The sequence below is a fragment of the Rhagoletis zephyria genome, unplaced genomic scaffold, assembly GCF_001687245.7.
Source record: "Rhagoletis zephyria isolate East Lansing unplaced genomic scaffold, Rhagoletis_zephyria_1.1 Rzeph_scaffold_00231, whole genome shotgun sequence".
Classification (NCBI taxonomy): domain Eukaryota; kingdom Metazoa; phylum Arthropoda; class Insecta; order Diptera; family Tephritidae; genus Rhagoletis; species Rhagoletis zephyria.
In genome coordinates, this window is record NW_016157315.1 from 271,641 (window position 1) to 299,164 (window position 27,524).

Genomic DNA, 27,524 nt, shown 5'->3' on the forward strand with positions numbered 1-27,524 from the left:
GTGAATTGTTTGCTGTAATGTGGTATTAGGTTTTGATGGTTTGGATAGTTGGTTATTGAGTCCAAGCAGGGTACTTCCATTATGAGAGGCATCGTAATGGCGTTTTGAGCTGCATTATCCGCCAATTCGTTGGCAAATGCATCCCGGTATCCATGATTTTTATTTTAATATTTCTTTTTTCATTAAGTATTGTTACTTAAAATTAATTAATTTAGTATAACACTATCAATGGCCACGGAAAAAATTGCGATGATGTTGAGAAAATCGTATCGCTCCTCAAAGCTGGCTGTGATATGATTTTAAATTCTACATTTCACAACCGCTTTGAAGAATGACACAATTTTAACTTCCTTTTTGATATTTCATTGCTTCACTATTTTTGTAGTCGCGCATTAGATCAATCAACTGAGTGTTATGTATATTTCAAATTTATAGTTTTGAAAAATTATTGAGTTAGAGCGTCAACCTTACTAAAAATTATGTGGGGCACAAAAACAGCTAATTTTCAAAATACTGATTAACTGAATGCACTTTTAGGCACATAATTACTAAGCCCCTTACAAATTCCATGAAAATAAATTGTTCCATATACATATCTACAAGCAAAACAAAATATTGGTAATTTTTTTATAAATTTGAATGATCAATGTGCTATCAACTCAAAAAAAAAATGTTTGACCGATTTTTTTGCATAAATCAATTCATAGGACTCACATCGAATTAATGGAAATATTTTTTTCTTCATGATTATACACATTAACTAAAAAACTACTGTTATTCCTGTTTTCGTATTAATTGTGCTGAATCTGTACGATCCACAAGCAGTTCAATTTCCCTCTCTGAATTTTAAGTTAGCTCACTTTAGATCTTGGTGTACGATATATCGCACACCGTCTTCAAAAGAGTCACAACTCCAAATAATACGCGAAAAACTATTTCGTAGCACATGCTAATCATATGGGTAAGGGTAACTTTACTTTTGGTTTTTAAAAAAAATTATAACAAAAATTTGCTCAAGTTTTTGCTGAAAGGTAAATAAAAGCTCCGTGTACATTTTTAGGGCATAATTTCAAAAATGCCAAATTTTGAGTTGTGACTCTTTTGAAGATGGTGTGCGGTAAGTGTATTTATTTCTGTGGGCTGGTCTGATATAATGCTTTCATAAAGAATATATGAAAAGCTGCGTTATTGTGGCTATGTTCAGAAACACATCAAGCCAAAGCATCAGTCTCTTTTATTTCTAAACCATAACTGATGGAAATGCCTTATTTGCGCAACTAAGTTGGAACTTGGCATTTAACCTTAGTTGCGTATATTGGACCTTTCCATTAGTTATGGTTTAGAAATAAAAGAGCCTGATGCTTTGACTTGATGCATTGCTGAACACAGCGTTCACTTTCGGCTTTACTTTATACATTGTTTATATGGAATTTCCGAATTGATGTGTATAAATCGGGTGCAACAATACCAAAAAAATTGCTCTATAATTCTTTGGTGGATTCGCAATAAGGCTTATAATGTCATCGGCTGCCCAACTGATCAGGTTCTTTCTCAGTGTACACATGCTTATCTGGAACATTTTTTTCCATTTAGGGTCGTTTTCTCAAGTAACCTTTAACTTTAAAGCTCACTATATATTTAAAGATTGCATTCAAATTTATGATTGTGTCTAAAGTAAAGCATTTTATTGTCGGTTTTAAATTGGTTACAACCAAGAACCATACATACAGACGTCAAAAATCGATAATGGAAATGCTTAACTTTATTTTTCATCCAAAAATATAAAGTAGGCTTCAAAGTTAAAGGTTACTTCAGAAAACAGCCCTTAGATAGTTAAAATTTCATCAATCATATATGTATGTAGGTACCTTTGTATGTACATACATAAAGTGACTTAAACAAGTCCCTTTTTTTTTAAATACATACGTACATATGTACATATGTATGTATTTACAATGGGTTTCAAGTTCAACTTTTTTGTTATTTTTCTATAAAAATATTGTCCAAGGTTTAACCAAAACCAAATAAATCGAGCTTTATACAAAATTCAGGAAAATGCAAACAATTTTCATCAACATTTCACACTTTTTAATCTTGAGTATTTAGAACATTTTTGGTTATGCAGTTTTAAAGTCCATACAATCTAAATCTAATGTATCAAAGTTACAGGCGTAGATTGTTTATATTTTTTTTGCTAACGCATTTTTGCAATTTTAGTGCGCATTTCTTATGAAATAAAATGCAGAAGTCCTTTCGCATCAAACATTAAGAAATTGAAAGCCAGTGTTTATAAAATGCACTTGAAAAAGCCGTCATAAAAAAAGAAAAACTATTGAAAATCAACACCATTTTTTAGCGTGGTAAAACGTGCGTACCTAAAAATAAAGAAAATTTATTGAATAATCGAAACTTGAAACTTTGATTTATATGATTTTGGTTAAAGCTTGGACAATATTTTTATAAAAAAATAAGAAAAGAAAAAAATTACTTAAAAAACATTGTGAACATAGGTACCGAATTTTGCTTTCAAATTCTACTGACTGACTTTTTACGTGATTGCATTTAAGCCCAGCATTATACATAGCATTTGACGCATCAACGAAGATAAGTCGATTTAGGCGGTTTAGCCATTTTATCGCTTATTGGTATATCAATTTTATTCTACTCACATATATGTATGTATATAATTTTATTGCGTAAGAATGAAACTCTTGATTCAAGTGTAATTACGTGGCACTTTGATTTCGTTTCCAATTTATATTTATTTTTCATCTCATTTATGTATGTATGCATGTATGTATGTACATATGTATATCACCTTTTCTTTAGTGTAGCTACAAAATGCATTTCCGTCGTAGTTTACTATTTAGATAAAGTTTCTTATTCCTTAAATACGAACGCTATTTTGGGTTTCATTGAGGCTGGCAAAAAAATTGCTGCATTTATGAATTTAAAACTGAAAAGTTCGAAATAAAAAACCAGATAACTCAATTTGAATTGCCAAATTGCTATGAATAAAGTGTCACTACTGCTAAGGCTGCGTGCAAGCAAAAAATCACATTTTGGCAAACTAGTACGTTGGTTACGTTTAGTATGAAAATTCATTGTGTTGCTTTATAACAGTACTTATAACCGCCAGTTGCCTGACAATCGAAATGAAATGTTTCAAAAGCTCATGCTTTGAAATAAGAGTGACTTTAGCCAAGCTTTTCTGTTATGTTGAGCTACATATTTGTATGATTAAAATGACTAAAAGTGCAACTCGCTTGGAAGCTTGAAAACTAGTTTTAGCCACCACACAAGCTGTCGACTCAGTGGATAACACTCTTAAAATTTTTAACACTCTGTAAATTTGTTTGTCTGTAAAAGGCTTTAAGAATTATAAATCCGAAACAAAAATTAAATGATTTATATAGTCAGTAAAAGATATTCATAATTAGTAGTGGTTAGTAATCAATGGTAAACGATTTTTTCATTCTATGCCACTCTCCTTAATTCTCCAGCTTCAAAAAGTAATTAAAACTGTCCTGATAAAAAACGTTTATGTAGATTTTTATTCGTTTTTTCAATAGATCTTACAAAATATATTTAAATAAAACTAAAACATTGACAATACGAATTATTAAAAAAAAATACCAATGCATAGATATTGCGTGTCATACAAGTGTATGTATGTACATAAGTTTGCCGTATATAAATATGGTAGTATGCAAGTAATTATAAGTCGAAAAGAATGATGCAAATCATAACTCTACGTTTAATAAATCTATCAAATAAAACTTGAATAATCGCAGAGTGCACCTACATACACATACATATGTATAAATGTTTACTTATATGTATATGAATAATGTATAAGTCAATAATACAAGCGTTGCGTTGGTTATACGCACAAAGTGCAACCATGTTTCACTTTTATCAGGAAAAATTAATTAAATGTAAATCACAAAAGAATATATTATTAATTCATAATTACTATGCGCACTCAATGCCATTTAATGTAATGTAATTATGTTTATTTTCTAGTACGTACATATGCACTAACATGTATGCATGTGTAAATATATAAATCAAAATTCAAATATTTGAGCGGTGAGAGTTTGAATTAAGCAAATAAGTAACATTTCGCTATCAGCAAAAAAAAAATTTAAATCCTTACTTATGCTAAGCGTATGCAATAAGCTTGCTTTTTAAAACTAACCTTTCTTCTTCTTGCTCAGCTCTTCGCTGTGTATCTACGTATGTAAAAATATGAAACATTACATAAATTCTTTAACGTGAACTTAGTTTCCACAATTTACATGGCGTCTTGACTTACATATAAGCTATCCGTAGGCGTTATAATTAATCAGTTTCAATATTCGAATTCTTTATATCTAAATTCAGTTTTTTTGTATGCGTTCGTACATTTTCGTGTATGTATAAAAGTAAAAAGCACAATAAAAAAGCATACAAAACATTATTTCATATTAAAAAAATAGTTCAAAAACTCCTTACGAACAACGGTTGATTTCTTAATTATCCTGGCTGGCTAGTTGACACAATTACAAACATTTTTAGGATGCATTTATGTATGTAAGCATTTATGATTTGATGATTTCTAGTTATCTTTACAACTTTCTTGCTGAATGCATTTGCATTCAACGCACATTTGCAGAAGCTTCATTATTACATAAGTTTAAATTATTTTGTTTTGACTTGTCTTACATACACACTTATGTATGTACATATATATGTATATCTACTACGTGGGTATACTTGTTTAGTTTCGAACAAAAGTATTGACTACTCGGTAAAATTGAATGATATTTCATATTCATATTTGTAGTTGGCATTCTTTACGTTTACTTTTATCTAAATAAAAAGCATTCGATGCAAACACTACTTTCTTCTTTCTATTTATATCGCTTTCCTTGAACTATTTTAATTCTAGTTTAGTTTTTTTTTTGATGAAATATTTATCTATCATGTGTAGGGTTTCACTCGTCGATTTCTTTGCTAATATCCAATAAATTAACTCAGTACATGATTCGGCAGTCACGGAATGCCGCGTTGAGAAACTCAGTTGTAGCTTAATCAGTTAGTGTTTGAGCGACGAGTGCCAGTTGCTCCTTGAGAATGCGGAATGAAGGACGCTCTTCTGGACCGTGCGACCAGCATTTCTTCATAACCTTTATAGAAAAGAGCATGCATATATTTACATAATAGATATCTTGAATTGCAACATTATCACTTGAAGAGAGATATCACAAAGCGGACGAAAAGGGAGATCTCAAAAGACGAGCAAGATATTACAAAATATGTACTTACATCGTATATTTCCTTTGCACATGACTTTGGTTTTTCTAATATAATACCGCGCTGAACACGTTCCACCACTTCGGTATTCTTGAGACGGCCATAAGGCATTTTGCCACAGGTGAACACTTCCCACATTAGCACTCCTAATTATCGTAAAATAAATCAAAACGACATTTTAAGATAGATTCCCCACAAATGCACTAAGCCAAACTATTTTACCGTAAGCCCAGACATCACTTTTGGACGAGAAACGCGTGTAGTTCAATACTTCTGGAGGTGCCCATTTAATAGGAAACTTAGTGCCGCCGGAACTTGTATACTGATCATCCAAAACGTAGCGCGCCAAACCGAAATCTGCTACTTTTACCACATTTTCAGAACCCACAAGACAATTACGAGCGGCCAGATCACGATGTATGTAGTTATGGCGTTCCAAATAGGCCATACCTTTGCTAACCTGTCATGTAATAATAACGTTAAAATTATAAACAACAAATTGTATTGGTTTAAGAATTAACTAAAGGGCGAATTCACAGTGGAGAGCTAACTTATATTCTCCAGTTGACTGTTGATTTACAGCACAAATTTATAGGTTAACTTCGGAGTGTGGGTTAATTCTGTAAAAAGTTAACTCACATTCGGAACTTAACTTTAAACATTTGTACAGAAGATCTAGATTTAATTGCCAAATGTGAGTTAGCTTTTAAATCTAGAGTTAACGCCCCACTGTGAAAACCGCACTCACGGCTATTTTTAGAGAGCAGAATTAACTAACATTTGGAATCCAGCTTTTAATTTTTGTACTAAAAATCTAGAGTTAATTCACTTTCGGAAATTAACTTCCAATATTTGTACCGAAAGCCTATAGTTAGCTGCCGAATGTGAGTTGACTTTGCCCTGTAAAAATAGTAAATACCTGTATGCACATATCCAATAATAAGCCCATATTTCCAATTAATGTGGTCTCATGCCGACGCAAATAGTTCAATAGCGATCCATGTTTCATATATTCGGTGACAATATATATCGGACGATGCTTCGAGCAAACGCCATACAATTGTACCAGGTTGGGATGTTGCAATTTTGTCATCACTTTGGCTTCCTCAATGAAATCGTCCTCGGACATGGTGCCCTCCTTCATCATCTTGACGGCAGTGTCAATCGAACCACGCCATTTACCGCGTCGTACCACACCAAATTGACCCGAACCGAGCTCCTCCATCAACATTAACTCCATTGGATGAATTTCCCACTTATCTATGAGGGGAAATAAGTGATTATTGCAGGCTATGGCACAGTAATGCGGATTTCCTGTTTATAATATATTTACCATGTGACAATCCTGCTGTTGGTGGAACTGGTCTATCACAAGGCGATGATTTCAAACGACACGCTAATCCACCCGAGTTATGCCGATGGTAGTTGATTAGGTCGGGTATTGTTTCGCAACAATGCTTCTCGCTCAAGTAGTACTCCCCTCTCGCATTCTGTTTGATGTGATAGTGCTTAACATGAGATTGCGGTCTATATACGGAGGAAGGGAGGATATTTATAGGTGAAATATTATTATTTTTTTGCATCTTATTTGATTTGTTCACTTACACTTTGGTATGTAAGGACAACGTGTATAAACCTTTTGTCGAGGACTTTCGTACAACAAAACAGCCCTCCTTGTCACCTTGTTTTAGAAGTGATTCAGCGCGTTGACGTGACATGTCACCTACATACCATCTGTGAATGATTTTTTAATGAAAAATTTAAACATTGAAATTTAAAAAAGTATCAGGGCTTTGAAAAAAGACAATAAAATTATTTACAGGTTCTGAGTTTTATATGTCTGTAGTGTGGTCTACTGTCGTCTTGTGTTGGGGTGTGGTCGTGTTTGTGTTGGGTTGCTCAGGCGGACTCTTGTGTGCCGTGAAGGCAGCTTGGTTTGAGTAGCAAGGAGCCACGTATGACGTTGTCCGTCGCCGATGAGTCCTGAAACCTGAGCAATAGAGTGGTTAAAATTTTGTATAGGGAAAAAAATTTCATCGTAGAAAACGGGGCACTCCCTTGCTTTTTTTCCTGACGAGTCGCAAAGTTGTTGTTGTTGTAGCGCCACTACTAAGCCCCGCCTGTTTCGGGTCAACTTTTAATCATTATCGTCAAGCTCAACTAACGGTAGGCCCAGGAAACGAGCTGTTTCGATGGGGTCGGACCAAAGGGAGAGGGGTGATAGTTGAGTCGGATTGAGCTGGCATGTGAAGAGGTGGTTGGTGTCGTGGGGGGAGTCTCCACATGCCAGGCACTCATTTGGGATATTTGGGTCGAGTCTGGACAGGTAGCTGTTTAGGCGGCTACAATATCCAGACCGTTACTGAGCCAGGGTAACGCGGGTCTCTCTAGGTAGTTGAAGCTCCGTCTCTTCCACAGGTGGTGATTGGGCTCCGATAACGACATTCTTAGGCCGGGAGTCGAGGTAGGTGGAGACTGACTCCCTATGAATGTCGTTAATCGCTTGTCTGTACGTCATTGGGTCCAGTGGTTGGTCTGTGTGGGTCTGGACTGCGTCCTTGTACACGAATAGGTGCCCCCTGACGTGCCTGGGCGGAGGCTCCTCCTCCAGCAGTGGTCTGTTGGGGTGTTCGCTTCTGTGACACCCCACCAGAAACTGCTTACAGAGCATTTTGTTGTGTTCCCTTACGGGGAGCACTTGGGCCTCGCTGTGTAGGTGGTGCTCAGGCGTCATCAGAAGGCACCCAGTCGCTGTCCGGAGTGCGGCGTTCTGACAAGTCTATAGCTTCGTCCACTGCGTCCAACTAGTCCCCGGCGACCAAACTGGCGCTGCATAATTTAGAACCGGCCGGCCAATTGCCTTGTATGTTGCCAGCAACGTTTCTTTGTCTTTGCCCCAAGTGCTGCCGGCGAGCGACTTGAGGACCTTGTTGCGGCTCTGTACTTTGTTGACAACTGCGGTTGTGTGCGCGGAGAAGGAGAGCAGGCTATCAAAGGTAACCCCTAAAATTTTTGGGTTGTTCACCGTCGGTATAGGTGTGCCGTCGACGTGAATGCCTAATTCTAGCCTGACCTCCTTCGTCCAGGTGGTGAAGAGAGTCGCAAAGTCGTGGGTTCGAGTTCCAAGGCCAGTAAAATTTTCATTTATTTCGTATTTATGTATTTTTTTATAAGTTCTTTATTTTTTTAACGTTGCTTTCAGTTAGTTGTTGTTGACTTTTTAATAAAATTCAACTCTAAGAGCGTGTGTGAATCGGTAACAAAGTTCGCGTCGAGTAAATTTTTGACAACTATGAGGTGAATAAAATTTCAGTAGCTCATGAGGCTAGTGAAATTTTTGACAAATGCATAGAAAATTTTGACAATCGCAAAGATTGTTGATGTGTGTAATTTTTCGTTAAATAAAAGCTTAAATAGATGAATTGCAATCAACGATGGTAGATGTTTTCTTAAAATATTCATTTCACTCCAATTTGTAATATTTTATTCCAAATAAATCTGCGGTTATCAAAAATTTACTGCTGTCACAAAATATTTCATTTCACACAGCAGATTGGCAAAACTATTATTCAACAGCTTTCCCCATAGAACTTTGTTACTGATTCACACACGCCCTAAAAAATTAAGTAATGGTGAAATAAAGAATGTGATATAAAATAAAGCAAATGAAAATAAAATAAAGTAAAATGAAATATGTAAATCAAATAAAATAAATAATAAAAACAAAAAATTTTTTCGCATTCGCTCCAACCGAGGCAACTCTCTCCACACGGCTACCGCGGACGGTAAACTCGCCTGCTTTTGCTTACTTGTACAAAAGACAACATCTGTCCGTTTTTACCAGTGTTGCCATCGAAAATTCCCCGGATCCGAGCTAATTCCCAAAAATTTCGTGCATTTGTTCGGTTGCTTATGCGCATTTTAAATAGGAAAATGCATGAGCTGTTTATGCAAATAAGCGAGCCCGTTTGTCAACCGTATATACCAACATTCAATTGTCTACTGTAACCAATACAGGGTGCTCAATGACCTTGAAATCCCTTTGAAAATGACAAAAGTATTGATGATTTTTAGAATAAGCTAGTGTTTTCATGACAACTGCAGCTGGTAGTATTTTTTCAGCTAATTTAAATTTGAAATAGTCCTAAGCTGCTTAACCAATTGTTTAGTTAATATTATAAACATGTAGAAAGTAGAGCAATTTCATGAAATTCTTCTAAATTTACATTTAGAAATATGTATTAAGTTTGGTGCCAGCAGCTCATTTGGCAAGAGGATAAATTTTGAAAGGTGCGCCAACCTTATCTCGGAAAATTTTTTTTGGGCCACTTTACTGAGCAAGTCCGAAGGTGACTCCACCCGTTGCAGGAGTTACACATCACTGAAGTGGATTTGTTATGTAGTCGTCTCTGGCAAACTCAGCAAATGTAGGTTTCTGGCTCAGGGTTTGACTCCAGATAATGTCCCATGGACGAACAACCTTTAGCGACGAAACACAATAGCCCTTGGTCGTAAAACCCCAGTCATTCCGGCACGTAGAACCAGCCGTCGCACAGTGCTGTGGCTCCATATAAAATGTGAGCAAAAATACAATTATGGGCGGATTTAAATGAAAATTTGTTTTTTGATACTTTTCATACTTTCTCTGTAAATGCAGTTTGAAGCTCAAAATTTGGATTCTTGTTGCATTAGCATAGGTAAAGTTCATTACGTATAGTACATTCCAATTTAAAAAGTGGGGTGTCAGTTTACAGGGATTAGTCTGTAGATATGCAGTAAAGCTTTATTTTGTTTATAAGGGTTGCCCCTTGTTAAAAAATTGAATTCAAATGAATTGGATATTACAATATGGGTATCAATCGACATGGTTTTGAAAATACTTTACTTCTATACTACACGTATAAGAGTTGCCACCTCCTTAAACAATTAAATTCAATTTAACTATTGGATTTGGGTAACTGAAATATGTATAATAACATAAAAAAAATTTAAATATTTAGCAAAAAATAAGAGAAGAATAAACAAATTCCTGAAACCGTAAAGTTAATTTAAGGGTCCAGAGCAAGAAAACATATCACTCATTGGCAATGTATGTAGTATGTATTTACATACTGTAATAAAATGACAAATGCGATGCCGTAACGCGTTCGTTTAATATAAATATTTTAAAATTTCATATATAAAAATTTTGTATGATTTAATTAAATTATATTTGCAAACAGGTGGCGACCATCTTCAAAATATTTGCAAGCCATTATATATGGTGATACATATTTCAGTCACCTATTTCCCTAAATTTAAATGGAATTTGATTTATTAAACAGGTGGCAACCCTCCCAACTGTAGTTAAGAAATCAACCTTTTCAAAACCATTTTCGATTGATATACATCTTTTAATAATTAATTTAAATAATAATTTGAATTAAATTTTTCAACAGGTGGCAACTCTTTTAAAAAAATTTGAGTTTTATTTTTAAGATTTAAAGGTCAAGGCATTTAATGCGCCTTCTAATTTTTGAAAATCGAACGAATGGTGCAGATCTGATAGCATTAACAAAAATAAAAAAATTATTGGTTGCATCTGCCAAAACCGCATTAATTCGCAAAGTGCAGATAAGACCATACTTTTGATTTATGGAAAAAAGCATGATATTAGCTATATTTTTATTTTCAGCACATTAAATTTCCATTTAAAATATAACGAGTCTAAACTACAGAACTTAAATTTTTTTATCAAATTAATTTTTTGCAGCTATCTTAAGCAATTTTAAACGGAAAATTTAAACTAATATCTCATGAATTGTATATTTGACAATTTTTTCCGTGTAAAGCCTAAAACTGATATGGCTCTGACTAAAATATTTGGTTTAAAACTTCAAGGTGTTTTTTCTGTGTATTATTGATTTTATACAAAATTTTGGACCGGAGCCTTGATAATAGATAAATTGCCTTTCCAAAAATACCATTACGTCTATATTTGGGACAACAAAATTTTCGATTTTTGCCCGCTCGCACAGCAGTATATGTCGTGGGAATGCGAAGCCCTCCGATCACTGTATTTGGTAGTCTAGAACCTGAGAGTGAACCCAAATTTGGTCTTTACATACTCTACTAGTTTCGTCCGCACATTCTGACATATCTCCCAGCAGATATCTGTTATTCTAGAACTGCTGCTTCGGTCGGGAGGTGGGCCAGACTCACACGACTCGTCTGGCGAAATGGCGGCAGATACAACTTCAACTCTCGTATGATTTACGAAATGATGCAGATTAGCAAACCCCATTCCTCTTTAGATACTGCAATTAAGCTGAAAGGGACTTCAAGGTAAGATATACAAACTATGCTAATTGAATGAGGATTTCACAGTATCACTGTTTTTTGGCTTTTTATATGCTCGAAAAACACATACAGCTTTGTTGATTCTTGTATGACCCTATATAAAAACCATATAACCACAATGACTTTGAAAAATATACTCACTCATAACGCTCTAACCCCAGTAAAGCTTTGGGCTTGACGTAATTACTAGGAATGTAACCAACATTGCCCAAAGCATCCTTTACTTTCCACCAGTGCTCTTGAGAATCATCAATTACTTCATATTCAGCATTCTAAAGAAGATATAATTTATTTCATTAGTTTCACGAGATTGCGATTCATTCAAATTATGGTTAAACAAGTTAAGAATTACATTAATTTCACTAAGGCTGCCTTACCTTCTCAAGTGATAAATCCCCGCCTTCAATGGCCTTAAACGGGTACAAGGCCACGACAACCTTGACAAAATGGGAGTTGTCCTGTAAAGTATAAAAAGAGAGCTATTATTTTCGATTACGTACTGAGGTCAATTGCACAAGCTACAATTAAAAAGACTTTCAACATTGATGTTGAATTTATCTCATTTTAGATCTGTAACTTTGTGCAGTAGTAATTATAAACAGAATCGAAAAAATCTGTAGATTTTTTTAACGATTCCGCAAGACCCATTCGATTCACAGTAATCGACTCAAATAAGCAGATATTCTTCTCTCCGTAAAAACTAACTTTTATACCGAATTAATGAACGAAACGGGAATGCCTTTATTTAAAAACTTGTATTTGAAAACCATTCTTTCATCTCTTCGATCCCAAGAGGCTCTATACGTTTGTACGCATTTAGAAATCGTAAACGGATTCAAATTCTGTGGGACCCTTATGAATCCCTTTTTAATCGCCCAATGTGTCGACTTCAATTCGAATAAAAATATAAGAAAAACAAGTAAAGTATAAGTTCGGGCGAAACCGAACATTATACTTATACCCGGCGTACATATTAAATGTCGTTTTTTTAATTTTTCAGTAAACTGCATGATAAGCAAGGGTATTTTTTCCGATGTCAAACAGTTACGATAATATGCTATGATTTATTAAAATAATTGGACTAAGTTTGGTGGAAATCGGTAAGGCGGTTATCGATATGCACTTATGTAGTCATAATTGGGTGGGTGGTGCCACGCCTGTTTAACAAAAATCAATAATCTTGTGTCTTGTTAAGTGATTGTTGTAAGTTGGCGTCTTTAGTTATTGAAAAATCGGAGTTTTCGCATTTCTGAAATTTGCCGTTATATGGTAAGTGACAGCAATTTTAGTCCGATTTCAAAAGTTTTCAATATATTGCTTTTTTGTGCCAAGGTTGATAAATGTTCAAAGTTTGGTAGAAATCGATAAACCGGTTACCGAGATACACATATGTATGTAGGCGTAACTGGGCGCCCATTTTCAAAAAAACTCTCTGAGTATCATTTCCTGCTAAGATGTCATTGCATATATCGATTTTGAGCAAATTAGCTTAAATATTAAATACTAATTTATCGCAGTTTTCGTATTTCTGTAAACTACCGTTATATGGGAGGTGGGCGTGGTTCTTGTACAGAGAATGAAAACAAACAATAGCAAACGTATCGGTATCGTTAGTTTCGCCCATACAAGGTAACGAAACACAACCGATTCAAATCACTCGGAAACATTTTGCGAGTGGTAACTTTACTTTGCTAGCATTCGCGATAGCGAAACATAAAGTTAGTTCTCATAACACAACACGAAACCATTCGTTTAGTGATCCCCAAGTATACATACACACATATGTTTGTACGTACATAGTGTGCATCGGTGTCCATTCGAACGACATGACCAAGCCAGCGGAGCCGCTGTATTTTAATTCGCTGCACTATGTCCACGCCGTTGCAAAGCTCATACAAAATCTTTCTCTCGAATACTCCAAGACAGCCTCATCGGATGTTGTCATTGTCAATGCTTCAGCGCCATATACCAACACGGGCATGATAGTGACTTATAGAGCGTGATTTTCGTACGTCGAGAGAGGACTTTACTCCTGAATTCTCTACTCAGTCCAAAGTAGCACTTGTTGGCAAGAGTGATTCTGCGTTGGATTTCCATGCTTACATTATTATCGGTGTTAATGCCGGTTCCCAAGTAAACGAAATTATCTACTTTCTCGAAATTGTAACTGTCAACAGTGACGTAGGTGCCAAGGCGCGAATGTGCTGTCTGTTTGTTTGATGACAGGAGATACTTGCTCTTGTCCTCGTTTACCACCAGACCCATTCGCTTTGCTTCCTTATCCAACTTGGAAAAGGCAGAAAAGACTTCGCGGTTTTTGATACCGATGATATCGATGTCATCGGCATAAGCAAGCAATAGCACGCTCTTGTACTACATAGGCAACATTAATTTGCTGAGCACTAAAGGAATGATTCCTTTTGTTTTGCGTATCGTGTTTTGTTTCGGTTTTGCTCAGGATGGGTACCTTTACCACAATCGAAACCATGCAAGTGAGCAAAAGAACATACGATTCGTTTGGTTTGTGCTCGGCTGCCGTTGAAACGTATCATGTATTGCTAGCACATTATGAGTAAAGGAACACAAACTTTTCGTACTTGTTGTGGTAATGGGTAGTGATACGTTCGGTTTGTTTTCGTACTCTTAATTTTGCTCTAACATCTTTGGTGTGTACTTACCTTAGCCTTAGAGTTTGGAGTACCCGGCGTCGGAATACCCCCCGGCATGGTGTTGTCCAACAATGTAGTGCCGCTGTTCAAAATATTTGGTGATTGCTTAAATGTGGTAACAGAAGGCTACAGAGAATCGAAAGAAAACAAATTTAAATGTGATGCGCCTTTAAGGTATTTAAAGTGGAAACATACTTGTATTTGTGCAGATGTGGGCGTTGAGCTACCCAAACTTCCAGAGCTGTTGTGATGCAGATTGAATTGACTGGTGGAGGTTGAGTTGTTTGGACTGATGCTACGAGTTGAATTCTGGGCAGGAGAACTTCCAGTGCCTGAAAGTATGAAAAGGAAAAAAATATTTAAATAATAAGTAAAGCCATTCGCTAAGAAGAGCGCAAAGTAATTGTGCACTAAAAAGTTTTAATTTAAACGGTTTCTTGGGCTAGAAAATCATAAAATAACTACTATAATAAACTAATAAAATTTCATTTACATTTATAGGCCGCCTTAATCGATTAGCTTTTTCGATTTTTTATTGTTAAGAAAAAACATACATAACTGTAATTTTGAAAATGAATCATTTCAGCTGAAGCACAAAAGTGAAGACACATTTAACTACGTTAGTCGTTCGTCTACACATTTATAGGAGTACATACATATGTATGTATATGTTTGTATGCCCATTAAGCGTTGTGACAGCAAATTCAATTTGGTGTAGGAGTTATCGTCGTCGTGTGCAAAACATTACGCAACTATGTTGCCAAAATTGTATAAAATGTTTTTGTGGTATGCCATTGTTGTAGGAGTGTGGGATTTGCGCATTTTAACCGATTTATTTTCAAGCTTACTTTCAATAGTGAGGTGGAGGTCACAAGCTGACGAAGAAAGTTCGCTTTATTTTCAAGTCATGGTCAGACGCACCAGAAAATTGCGTAGACACCCAAGGTTCATCTGACAGGTTATTGAATTCTTCAGCAAGTACGCAAGCATTTAAATAATTATTTTGTATACATAAGTGTGAATAGAATAAAACAAAGGGGTCATGGTGAAAACTTCTGAAAATTTGGAAGACAAATCCGCGTTTATCAAAATTATGGGAAATCCATATGCTTATATACATTTATACTAATGTATGTACAGTAGACTGCATCACTCCTCATACAAAAAAGAAAAATCGGTACTATTTTTCCACTGGAATTTTAAAATCTATTATATTTTAAGACTTTCACCAAAATATCTCGCAAAAATATTAAGATTTACGTGAGCTGGACCGATTTAAAAATACCTCCAAAAATTTAGTTTTTTATTAATAAAAACAGTTTTTTTTTAATATTTAAAAAAAAAAATACCTCAGATGACTAAACAGTTAAAACCTTACAAATTTAGACTTAAGACTTCTAATTTCTTTGCGAATAAGCTCATTCAAAGTATGAAAGAGGAAGGTAAGATAAACGAGTGTCATTCCACGTTGAATTAAGATGTGTTGGTATTTGATAAAGAAAAAATTGGGACGTGAATGAGTCTTTTTGTGAAGAAAACACCTTTCCGCTGATACCTCATAAGTCTATATCGGTAAAGTTTTGGAGCAGTTATTCAAGTTTTTCTTACACAAATCTTTGAAAAAAGTAAAAAAAAACAGCATCAAAAATCTCATTATTATGATTCCGTTGATACAAATTTTTAAAATTTTTATATAGATTTTTTAAGCTTATACTGTTTTGTCATCTGAGGGGATGTTTCCAGAAAAAAACTTTTAAGAAACTATTTTTATTCATAAAAAACTCCATTTTTAGGAGGTAGCTCACGTGAATCTTAATATTTTTCCGAAATATTTTGGTATAAGTCTTAGAATATAATATNTTTTTCGTTTTCGATGCTAAACACAAAATATCACATAAATTGTAATAAATTTGAGTCTGAATAAATTTAAGGTTTTTCATTCATTCATTTATATAATTCTATATGAAGTTAGAAAACTTGAAACGCAATGAATATTCATAAAATACAAAATTCAAAACGCTGGGTGTTTTGAACTTGAAATAGAATACACAATTCTACTGTACTCTCTTTGGCTTGAAATTAGAATCGACTCATGCAGAGGTCTATTACGTATGTACATACAAAAAATAAGCTCTGCAGGGATAAATGGCAAGAGCAGGTTACTGACATGACGTAGAATCTGAACTAGATTTGCTTCTACATATGTACATATGTATGCATACTACATCAGGGATGTTGTTGTATATCTCACATTCGCGAATCCGAATACGAATGTGCGAATACGAGCCGAGAGTAACGGATGGGATGATACCCGCCTCTCTGAGTTAATGGATTCGTTTCCCAATTTTAGACAAACTATAAATATTTCGCTCTTGCAACTTTTCGTATTTGTATATGTAGCTAATTGAATGTTAAGATCCATTTCATGCTTTGATTGCATTCCTATATTTAAAAAAAAAACTATTTTAGCTTGTGACTGGTGGGACAGTATTTTATGACGGGTGGGACGAGTCACTATTGGGGACACATAGTTCGTGAGTAAAATGAACTCTACCGGTTTTATATGAATACTCCCCGTGTTATAATTATAAGCGCACCACATATTGACAAGTTTTAACAATTTATCTCTTTGTTATTTAATTTTAGTTATTTTTTATTAAAACATAGTTTCTTCTTTAACAAAGAGCGTATGAATCGAGGTTTCAAACTATGTGCAATATTAAAAAAAAATCAACAAGCTTTCGTATATATGTACATTAGAGTGGTCCCATTTTTGTATGGGGAAAAAATGTCATCTCTGAAAACGGGGCACGCCCTTTTTTTTTGATATTTGTAATATCTATACAGACTTTTAATTTTCTACAATTGTTTGATTAATATATCGTCACTACCATGTCAAACTATCGAAAATCGGTACTTCTCATGAGAGCAAGAAACTGCTGTAAAAAATGTTGTTGTCATTTAGTAAAAAGTGTGGGATTCGACACTTTGTTAAAGCCAGTATCCTCTGCTTCTTAGAAGACTATAAATTTGACGAATTGCCAACTTACGTATCATTCTAAACGCATGCACAAGGTGTCGTAAATGAAAAAGCTCATTCGATAGTTTGGCATGGTAGCGAGGATATGTATGCACACAATATTACTAGAGTAAAATATGAGCATCATGAGCATCCTCTAAATTTATATTTATAAACGTAAAGTTTGGTACCAGCATCTCTTTCGGCAAGAGCGAAAACTTTGGATGGTGCCCAAAACCCTATCTCGGGAAAATTTTTTTGGATCACTCTAATGTACGTACGTTCGTATGTATGTACATACATAATCACAAGTTTAAACCAAAATCCAGGTTCTAAATTTTATTGACGGTTAAATAAACACATGTAACGAAAAAAATGTCAGAAGTTAACTAGAAAGTTAACTAGAGAAGTAGATACTTAGTAAGATATTCTTTAGGCAATTAGATAAATATAATGGAGGTTGCGCACTTGGGTCTATTGTGCACTCAAAACTGATCACAAGACCTCGCCTAACCTTAAGGCCCTAATGAAAACCAACAGTTTTAGGGGCAGCAAATAGTAAATATGCGTGGTCTATTTGCACAGCTTTACGAAATCTGTTATCTTCTTCCAGCGTCGCATTTCAGAACGAGGTGCAACGGCATTTCTGCCTTCATATGACAGTAATTACAGCAGTCGTCTGAACTAATTTCTAGGATGTTCATGTGAGCTTGCAGCCTGGCTTGGCTTGGGTTTGCTGCAGGATTCGTGATTAGCTTCATTAACTTCTTGGAGTTCTTTCTACGAGGTTTTTGGTCTGCCCTAGCCCATGGGTTCTCTCCTTTGTTCTCTCCTCTGTGCTCTTAACCATTCCCTGATGATATGTGGACTTATAGCAAGGCAGGGTTCTGGTACAGCTGGCTGGGCGGCTGCCAGCCTGTCCGCTTCCCTGTTAACCTGAATGCCTTTACGGCTTTGCAACCACAGCCGTTGTAATGTGATCTGTTACCTTCGGGCGTTTAGTGTCTATACATTGCTATACCACATTTCATCTAATTTCACATTAACATATGGCTGTTAGTGCAGCCTGAATGTCGCTGCGAATGATAGGCGTGCTGGTGCTGGCGTCTCTAAAAATCTGCGCAAAAACTAATGGCATAAACCTCCTATTGCAAGACGCTAGAGTATTTCCCTATGGGAGCCATATATTCCTGCCTCAAAACTTTCATCAGTTTTGAAACCATCTGCATACGACCTTTGGGTATGAAGCAAAAATGTGCTTTCTAAAAAATTTTCCTTTGATCGCGTCATATCTGTTCAGTTGGGAGATTAGTAACTCGGTTTTGATTTCCTTCCAGACTCTGGTTGAGACTACTCTGCCTTTACCTTCTTTACAGTCGTCTGATCTATATGTATATCGGACGACTGCGTGATAAAGGGTCTGCTAGATGAGTGAGGGATCTAATGCGCAGTCCACAACAACCTCTGAAATTCCTGTTCACAGAAGTCCACGAGAAGGCCAGGGTAGCTACTAATAGAAGGTGGACTTATCTGGACACCTGCTGAAGATCGCCACGTTTTGACTATTGCTCGATGAGTGGAGAGCCTGCTGTGCTTAACATTTCTAGGAAATCATTTCATCGAGGATTTGATCAGCTTGGGCGCTGTCTTACGGGATGGTTTAATGAAATGTAGAGACAGGATATTTGAGAAATCCTCTACTGATCATCACAGTGTGCTTCTGTGGCTACAGCGGAAATTCTTGACAATATGAATATATCGCACACCTAGATCTAAAGCGCGATCAACTCAAAGAAAAAAAAATTTGAGCGTCTTCTTTTGCATAAATCGATTCACAGGACTTACATCCAATTAATGGAAATATTTTTTCTTCATGATTAATACATTAACTAAAAATCTACTGTTATACCTGTTTTTGTAATAATTGTGTTGAGTCTGTACGATCCACAAACAGTTAAATTTCCATCTCTGAATTTTGAGTTAGCTCACTTTAGATCTACGTACGATATGATAATTATTTTATATAAATATTTGATTGTGGAAAATATATCAGCCGTAGTGGCTGAGTGATTAGAGGTACGTTCTACTACTCCGTGGGACCTGAGTTCGATCCCTGGTCCGAATAACATCTAAATCTCCAGGCAAACCGTTTAGTGTAGTTTTGCTTTGAAAAAGCTTCTCATAAAACCAAGTGCCGTTCAGAGGCGGCGTAAACATCAGGCCGCATACCACAAATTGTAGGAGAAGCTCGGTCAGACAGTTAAAAAAGTGTACGCGCCAAATATTTTTTTATTTGTTATTACGAAGTCGCTACAAAGGCTTCATATTTATTTTACAAATGTATGCCTTCTTCTAGGTACCTACTCGTAGAATAATATCAATATTTTAAATTTAATTATAGTCGCAATAGTACCCACTACTATAGCTGTTCCTTAGTTTTCAAAATATAATGCTTATTTCCAATTTCAGATTAAAAATCTGGTTATATTTAAGATAATTTTGTTAATTTTTTTATAAAAATATAAAATTGAGGTTGATTTTTTAGATTTTTTTTGTCTCATTTGCTTCCATAACGAATACACACTACTTATTTTTATATGAAAAAAACCTAACATCTTAGACAAAAAAATCTAAAAAAAAAAGTATTTTTTAGCCATTTAAAACTTGTTCTTTATTCTACTAGGATTCAATGAGCTACAAAAGTGCTTACTCAGACTCTTTCTAGGAAATCTAATTAAAAAGTTCGAAATTTTTACGAAAGTTTTTTGATTTTTTTTTTTAATATTGCACAAAGTTTGAAACTTGGAGTAACATGGGTTTTATTAAAGAATGAACTATATTTTTACAAAAAATAACCAAAATTAAATAACAAAAAAATAACATATTAAAACCGGGCAAAATGTGATGTGGCTATAATTTTTTCCCCCACTGTATATATTTACATAGATGAGTCAACTAAAATTGGCCTTTTTATGTAATTCACGAATCTAAGCATGAATTTTGGAATACCCTTATTTGCATGAATATAAAAACGTATAACTTAAGCAAGCTGTTAAAATGGGCAATGCTTGATTCCAAAAACAGCTGTTGGCGCTAAAACCAAATCAAAGTGCATATATCATAAAATATGTGAGAACGATACTATATGCGGCATGTATGTACATACATATGTACATACGTTAGAGTGGTAAAAAAAAAATTCCCCGAGATAGGGTTTGGGGCACCTTCCATAAATTTTCCTCTTGCCGAGAGAGGTGCGTTTAGAAGAAGTATTGTGTACATATCGACGCCCTCAACCCGATACCATGCTAAGTCTGATTAAGTCTAAGGACTTAAAATGGTATGGTTTGGAGGCGTCGATATATTAATCAAACAATTGGTTAAGCAATTAAAGAACACTTCAAATTTAAATTATCTAAAAAAATATCAAAAGCTTCAGTTGTCATGGCAACAGTAGCTTTTTATAAAAATCACCAATATTTTTGCCGTTTCACAGCGATCCAGTAGCGCATTCCAAGGTCATTCAGCACTCTATATTGGTTACAGTACAAAATTGAAAGTTGGTATAGTTATTACAATTATCAAAAGGAAGAAAAACTAAGGGGGTGCCCCGTTTTCTAGGATGACATTTTTTCCCCTATAGAAAAATTGGACAACTCTTCTTAATTTTTTGCAACCAGATTTTTATAAACATTTCTTTCATCCGCCACCAATATTGTAAGCAAAAAATATATGTATGTATATGTAAAAAAAAAAAAAATTAAATAAAACACATTTTATACAATACCTAGTAACGTACCCAACTTCAGAGCGGATAAGAGCATCATATTTGCACCAACTAAGTCGAGTAGCCACACTTGGAGCCGGACACTAGGTGCTATTCGCAGCGCAGATACAAAAAAGGCAAAAACAACACAAAACACGGGAGATTTCGCTTTCAATTTGTGTTAGGCGAATGAATGTGATGTGATGACTTCGCATGGAATTGCTTGTAGCGGCGCGAAAAACAACAAACAATGCGATCGTAGCGGCTTTGCTTTTCCTCAATTCACTAGCTGGACCTGATATGAACGGCTACTAACTAACTGTTGTGCTGTTAACAGCAAATGAAATGTTCGTGAGTGTGTGCGTGTATGATTCGTGACGCGGTAATTATGTATATTTTCCTTTATAAGATTTTACGTGAAAATGCGAGCAAGTGCATACGTACACATGTATATGTAGATATGTGCACTTGCGTCAATAAATCAGTAAAAACTGTGTTAAACAAGTAACTTTCACATAAAAAAATTGTCGATAGTGTTTATTTACGAGCATAAGTAATACACACTTACATACATATGTATGTAGTATATGTAAATACAAANGTTTTAATTAGTAAGAAGAGGTAAAATATTACACCAACAAGGGGAAAGTGCTCAGTTTTATCCCATCGCCTGAACAAAAATGAGTATTTTAATAAGCACTTTTGTAATTAGTGATAATGATAAAATGAGCACTTATTTGATGCTCAGCTGTCTTGCAGGGAACGTACACAAAAATTAGTATATAAATGTATGCATCTAATTATTATTTTTTTTTATATTCAACATTTATCTACTTGTACGTTATTATGCATACATTTTTTTATCAAAACGGAATAACAGTTAAAATTCGGAAATTCGGCTCAGATACGGGTAAAAGAATTCTGAATGGTCGATTTTTGAAGGCATAAACCCCAAAAATATATGAGCAAATCTTACGAGTTGTTTCATTTTTCGACAAAAACGTGTTTCTGGTCGAAAACGGAAGCATACACAAAATGCATTATCTTCAGTATAGTATAAATCCCAATATTCCAATGCGAAATTGTATTTAAATGAAAATTTAAAAAAAGATATACTAAGAAAAAGTAAAAAACAAATAATTTTTAGCAAAAAAAAACCGACTTCAACTCTCATATAAAAAATATATATATATATATATCTCATGATCCACTGATCGGACCACCTCTGAGACACTACCTTTCCGATGCAAAAAGAATTATCGGTTGACGTGGTCCAAAGTTATGCGGTAACATACATAAAAAAAAAATAAAAATAAAAATAAATAAAAAAATATTTCGACGAACTGATAACCTCCTCCTTTTTTGGAAGTCGGTTAAAAATAACCACTCGTGCTCATATACCAGTAGTTGCGTATGTAATGTATACGCCCCGTAGTACCATACGCATTCATCTAGCACGTTTACTCGCACGCCTTAAATTAAAAGCCATCAAGTAAAAGTAATTAAATAGTATTCCTTATGCACATATATGTACATTACTTCCTTCATATATGGGAAAATCTAAAAAACAGGTACACTTTCAAAACAATAAGTTTAATTTTTTAATTTGTGGGCACACCTATGTTTTATATACTATGATTATATTCGTTATCTCTTATTAAATCAATAAATATAAGTGTAATTCATTTTCATCAAGTGCTTCAAAACTTTGACGAGGAATAAACATTTAGATCGCTGAAATATAAAGCAAAATAATAAGCTGGGTTCAAATTTTTGAAACTTTGATTACATTTTAACTAATTTATAAATAACTCCCTCAGTTTTGAAAATATTTTACTAAACTTTTGCACATAACGGTTTTTTAATATTACCTTAATTATCCCTTAAAATTACCGAAATAGGTTCACTTTAACATATAGCTCCAATACAACTGATTACTCAGATATGTGTTTTTGCGCTAAAAGTCAACTTCACATCTGAATAATAAATTTTATGCGTGCTATATGTTAAAGTGAACCTATACTAAATTTTTACCTGCTTAATTGGAGGAGTTATAACGCAAAAACAACGTCTCTGGACAATCAGTTGTATGGGAGCAAGAAGTTGTAGTGAACCGATTCCGACGATTTTAAGAGATAGTGGAAGGTAATATTAAAATACAATCGTGTGCAAAATTTTAGTAAAATATCTTCAAAACTGAGGGAGTTTTTTTTTTATAAAATAGTTAAAATTTAAGCAAAGTTTCAAGTACCGCTATCTCGAAAAGTGGAGCCAATCGGGCAAAACTGGGAACGCCATTGAATTTAGAAGGCTCCGATTAAGTATGAGCAACTATCAGAACCTTTGTCGTAAAAAAATTGAATTGCTACCACGCTCGAAATATTCTACCTACAAGAAGTAGCATCATTAAAAGTACTAAATCAGGAATTTTACACATTTCTAGAGAAAACTTTTTTGATGCATTTTACAGGTATATTTATGTAACGTTCTAAGGACTAGTAGTTACAAAAAGATTTAGATCGTTTCGACGTATTTTCCAAATGTGCCTTCAATTAAGATGTTTTTGGAATAAAAATTACGCTCAAGATCGCAGAATATTTTATCTTTAAAAGTTGGTTTATTCTGAAAGCACACCGCTTGCTAAGGTATCAAATTATTCGTAATTATTTGTAGAATATAATACATACTTAAAAAATTTTTAGAATGAAATGCTTCAAAACTTATACACGATAAACCGAGAATTTTGAAAATTGTGAAAAGTACAGTTATACACTTTTCGTTACTTGCCATTTAGTTATTTTTTAAAGCACACTTTACCAACTACATATGAAGTGTACACATAAGTACTATATGGTGTGCTTCAAAAGTTACGACATAATTAATTTTTCACCTGTTAAAAATTACATAAAAAATTCACTTGTTTTTAATACTTTTGTTAATTAAAACATCTGTATCTAAAAAGTTATGCCATAAATTGATTAAACATTTTTTTTGAGGCTTCAAGCTTCAAAAGCAACCAGCTTGATTTAGTTTACAACAATGAAAATAAAGCTAAATAACACAAAGGTTGTTTTTTTGATTTTCCCATATACATATGTATGTATAACGCTTTTAGAATGAATTTCGAGTGTGCCAAGAAAAATTTAAAAAATGGAATTTTAGTTTCTCAAATCATAGTCATCTTTTAATCAATGTAATTTTTTACGAATCTAGCGTAATAAATGGCAATAAGAATATTTTCATCGTTTAATTTCACAGACATGTTGTATTTGATGCCAACGTCCATTGCCTTTAATATTAACATTCTATTTGAAAACTACCCAAAGTTATTAAAAAAAAAAACAATTATGATTATTTCCACTGACAATGAAAAAATGAGTAATCTCGGTACTTTTTCGCCTAAATAAACACCTTAAGGCTCAAATTCTTTAAATATGTACTTGATTTATTTTTTATTGTACTTGTTTCTGGAACTCTATTGATTGAAACATGTGCAAGAAGAATGCTTTAGCAAGAAGAATGCTTTAGCGAGAGAAGGAAGGGACACTAAAAAAACAGCTCGTGAGATTTGCTATATACCAGAGACATAACTATTATAAGAGAAAAGACTGGAAGTCAATCAATAATCATTATATTAAGATCAATATTTTTCGAGGCATCTATAATTATTATTCAAGGACTTATATTATAAAAGTCCTTTCATAATAATTATCAGAGAGATAAATATTTTTAAGTCTTCAAAGACTTTTATTTTAAGACTTATATTATGAAAGCTTTTTCATAATAATTATCATTGAGATAAATATTTTTAAGTCTTCAAAGAATTTTATTTCAAGACTTATATTATAAAAGCCTTTTAATAATAATTATGAGCGCGAACAAATTGTTTAAGCCTTAAAGGACGGGAGTTATTCGGGATTAGGTGGGGACCAGTTCAGGACTAGTTGGGGGTAGTTTGGGCCCAGTTGGGCCTTGGTTTGGGACCCGTTCGGGGCTATATACAAAAGTCTCAGGAGACGAAAACAACTTTTCCATTGTTCAGTAAAAATTATACAGCAATATTTATTTTATTTCTTATAATCGTTATGGGTTCTGATTAAAATTAATAAAAAAAACTGAAAGATTATGTGCACGAAAGATTTAAGACTCGAACTTTTTTTTTTTTTGAACAGAAAATGGAAAATGTTTCCATAAATGGATAGTGCTCCTAATAATAAACGAAATAATTTTCCATCCCAACACGCAGACATACCTCTCATTCTAAACTTTAAGTTCTCATAGCTCTTGTTGTCGTTTTGTTCTCTAGCAGAACGTTCCCCAGACTTGTATTCTTATTTGACCTTATTTGACAAATTTGTTCGATACTTTCGTTCTCATCGGAAACGTTCTCGAAAGTTTCGTTCCCATTCTCTTCTTGAGATCATTCGTGAGAATTCGGTTTACATTTTGTTCTTTTTGAGAACATTCTCGAGAGTTTTGTTCGCATTTTGTTCCTTACGGAAAAGCTCCCGAACCTTTTGTTCTCATTTTGTGCCCGTTTAAACTGCTCTCAATACTTTTGTTCCCGTTTGGTTCTTTTGCGGGAACGTTCTTGACATTACATTTTGTTCTTATGCAGAAGTAAGCCAAAACCCGAACGTGTTCTCGGTCCATAAGGCAAAACTATACAATTTGTACGTTTTGGACGGCATTGAACTATTGCATAGGTCGGATATACGAATGGTTTGTTATGGTATATGTTGGAGCCTGCATATGTATCTCTATTAATGGTGTAAAACTTGCCTCTAAATCTCACTCGGTCTGTCTTTCGGCACAGACGAAATTGTGGTTGAACAGAAAAGTAGAATGTGCCCAATGCAAACAGCGCTCAAATGAGTATCATTGATCAGTGTTTGCGCTTTATATGATTAAATTCACTTTGAAGAACACGATAGCAAGGAAACGAAGTTACTTTCCTCTCAAGCCAACATACATATATGTATAAAGGTATGCACTATACAACCTCAACGGTGGATGTCGTCCTTATTGGAAATCGCACATTTTTATAGCACGAAACTTTGTAACGAGCGCAATTGTGTGTCGGGTATAACCAACTCAGGTGTATAGGCCTTTTTCAATAAGTGAACACACTATACATACATACATGTCCATATATGTATTTACATACATCGCCGCATAGGTGTATTGTATTTCTAAGCTCCGAACGGCTATACTTGTGATCACCTTCAACCGCAGTACGCCAAATGAGCCAACAAGCACCATAAAAAGTCGTTACGCACACACACTCGTGCACACTTCTTTATATAAATATGTATGCATAAGTCTTGTAATTTTTCAAGACTGCAAATCGTTTGGGCATGTGAAGAGGTGGTTGTGGTTGTAAAACAAAAAAAAAAACAAAATAAATAAATAATAATGAAGAACCAAAAACACTTGTAGCACACCTCATCAAGGCAAAGAAAAAACAAATATGGTAACCATTTTGATGGAGCGTATTTTTACAAAACTCATTGCTTACTAAGAAGAAGTATGTTGTAATATCGCGTTGAGGCGACAAGGAAATCTACATACATACTCGAAGCATAACTAAAAATATAATTTTAGTTAGAATTGAAGTTTCTGGTTAGGAGAGTTATTAAGCCGCGCTTCTTTTAATTACTTCACTTCTGGGTGACTTTAAAAACAAAAAAAAAAAACTTTTCTATTCGGGTCCGTGTTTGTGTAACCACCATAATTTCATGTCTTAAAATTAACTTTAGTTTTTTATTCACTTCTTGCCTTTTGTTTTAACGTGGCTAATTAAGCGTTTTAAAGCCACAGGCATATTTTTCAACTTGTTTTTGTGTTTTTTTTTCCACTTTTATATTACATTCGCATTTTCGCACTTTTATTTTGTGATTTTCAACTCATTAATTTCGTTTTTAGCTAGGTGCAAACACACACACACACACTCAGCAATGCAAAAACCGTTTTCGTACGAGTTAACAAAATGGCTAACCATCTACGAGAGTTTTTACTTCACTGTTGCAAACGCATTTGAAATTGCCTCTGTCTACATACATACGAATATGTTTGTATGCATTAATTGCACATATTTGCCACTTTTCCCACTTAATTGAAGCAAAATGAAAAATGCTGCCACATTCGTTGGATGTTTTTGATAGCGCTTCGAGCAAATGCTGCAAATTAATATCCTTTGTTTTTTTTTTTTGTAATTGTATGCGAATATTTTCGGGTTTTATTCAGCCAAGCAAAATACTATATATGTATGTATATAAGTCTGTATATATGTCTCAGATGGCATTGCGAGTACACGACAACGATCTTCTAATGATAAAAGCTAAAACTCAACTGTGCCAAGAAGAAACACAAAAAATCTACAACCTGCCAACCTGTTACTGCTTGCTACCGCCAGCCAGCTACCATTGCAATT

The 27,524-nt window shown here is 34.4% G+C and overlaps 1 protein-coding gene across 9 annotated transcripts in view; it reads right to left on the reverse strand.

The window, feature by feature from the left end:
• Positions 1–4,318: 4,318 nt before the first annotated feature.
• Btk (tyrosine-protein kinase Btk29A) overlaps positions 4,319–27,524 on the reverse strand; it is a 57,633-nt gene continuing 34,427 nt past the window's right edge. For 7 of the 9 annotated variants that reach the window (XM_017609515.1, XM_017609520.1, XM_017609517.1 and 4 more), the window contains 10 exons: positions 14,502–14,638; positions 14,316–14,432; positions 12,015–12,095; positions 11,779–11,909; positions 6,904–7,032; positions 6,632–6,825; positions 6,218–6,558; positions 5,521–5,758; positions 5,311–5,444; positions 4,319–5,171 (listed from right to left, as the gene is read on the reverse strand). In XM_017609515.1, the coding sequence (XP_017465004.1) occupies positions 5,073–5,171; positions 5,311–5,444; positions 5,521–5,758; positions 6,218–6,558; positions 6,632–6,825; positions 6,904–7,032; positions 11,779–11,909; positions 12,015–12,095; positions 14,316–14,432; positions 14,502–14,638 (1,601 nt within the window). In that variant the 3' untranslated portion in view covers positions 4,319–5,072. Of the gene's footprint in view, positions 5,172–5,310; positions 5,445–5,520; positions 5,759–6,217; positions 6,559–6,631; positions 6,826–6,903; positions 7,033–11,778; positions 11,910–12,014; positions 12,096–14,315; positions 14,433–14,501; positions 14,639–21,112; positions 21,430–27,524 lie in introns of those variants that run through there. The other 2 variants (XM_017609522.1, XM_017609524.1) reach the window with 2 other exon arrangements.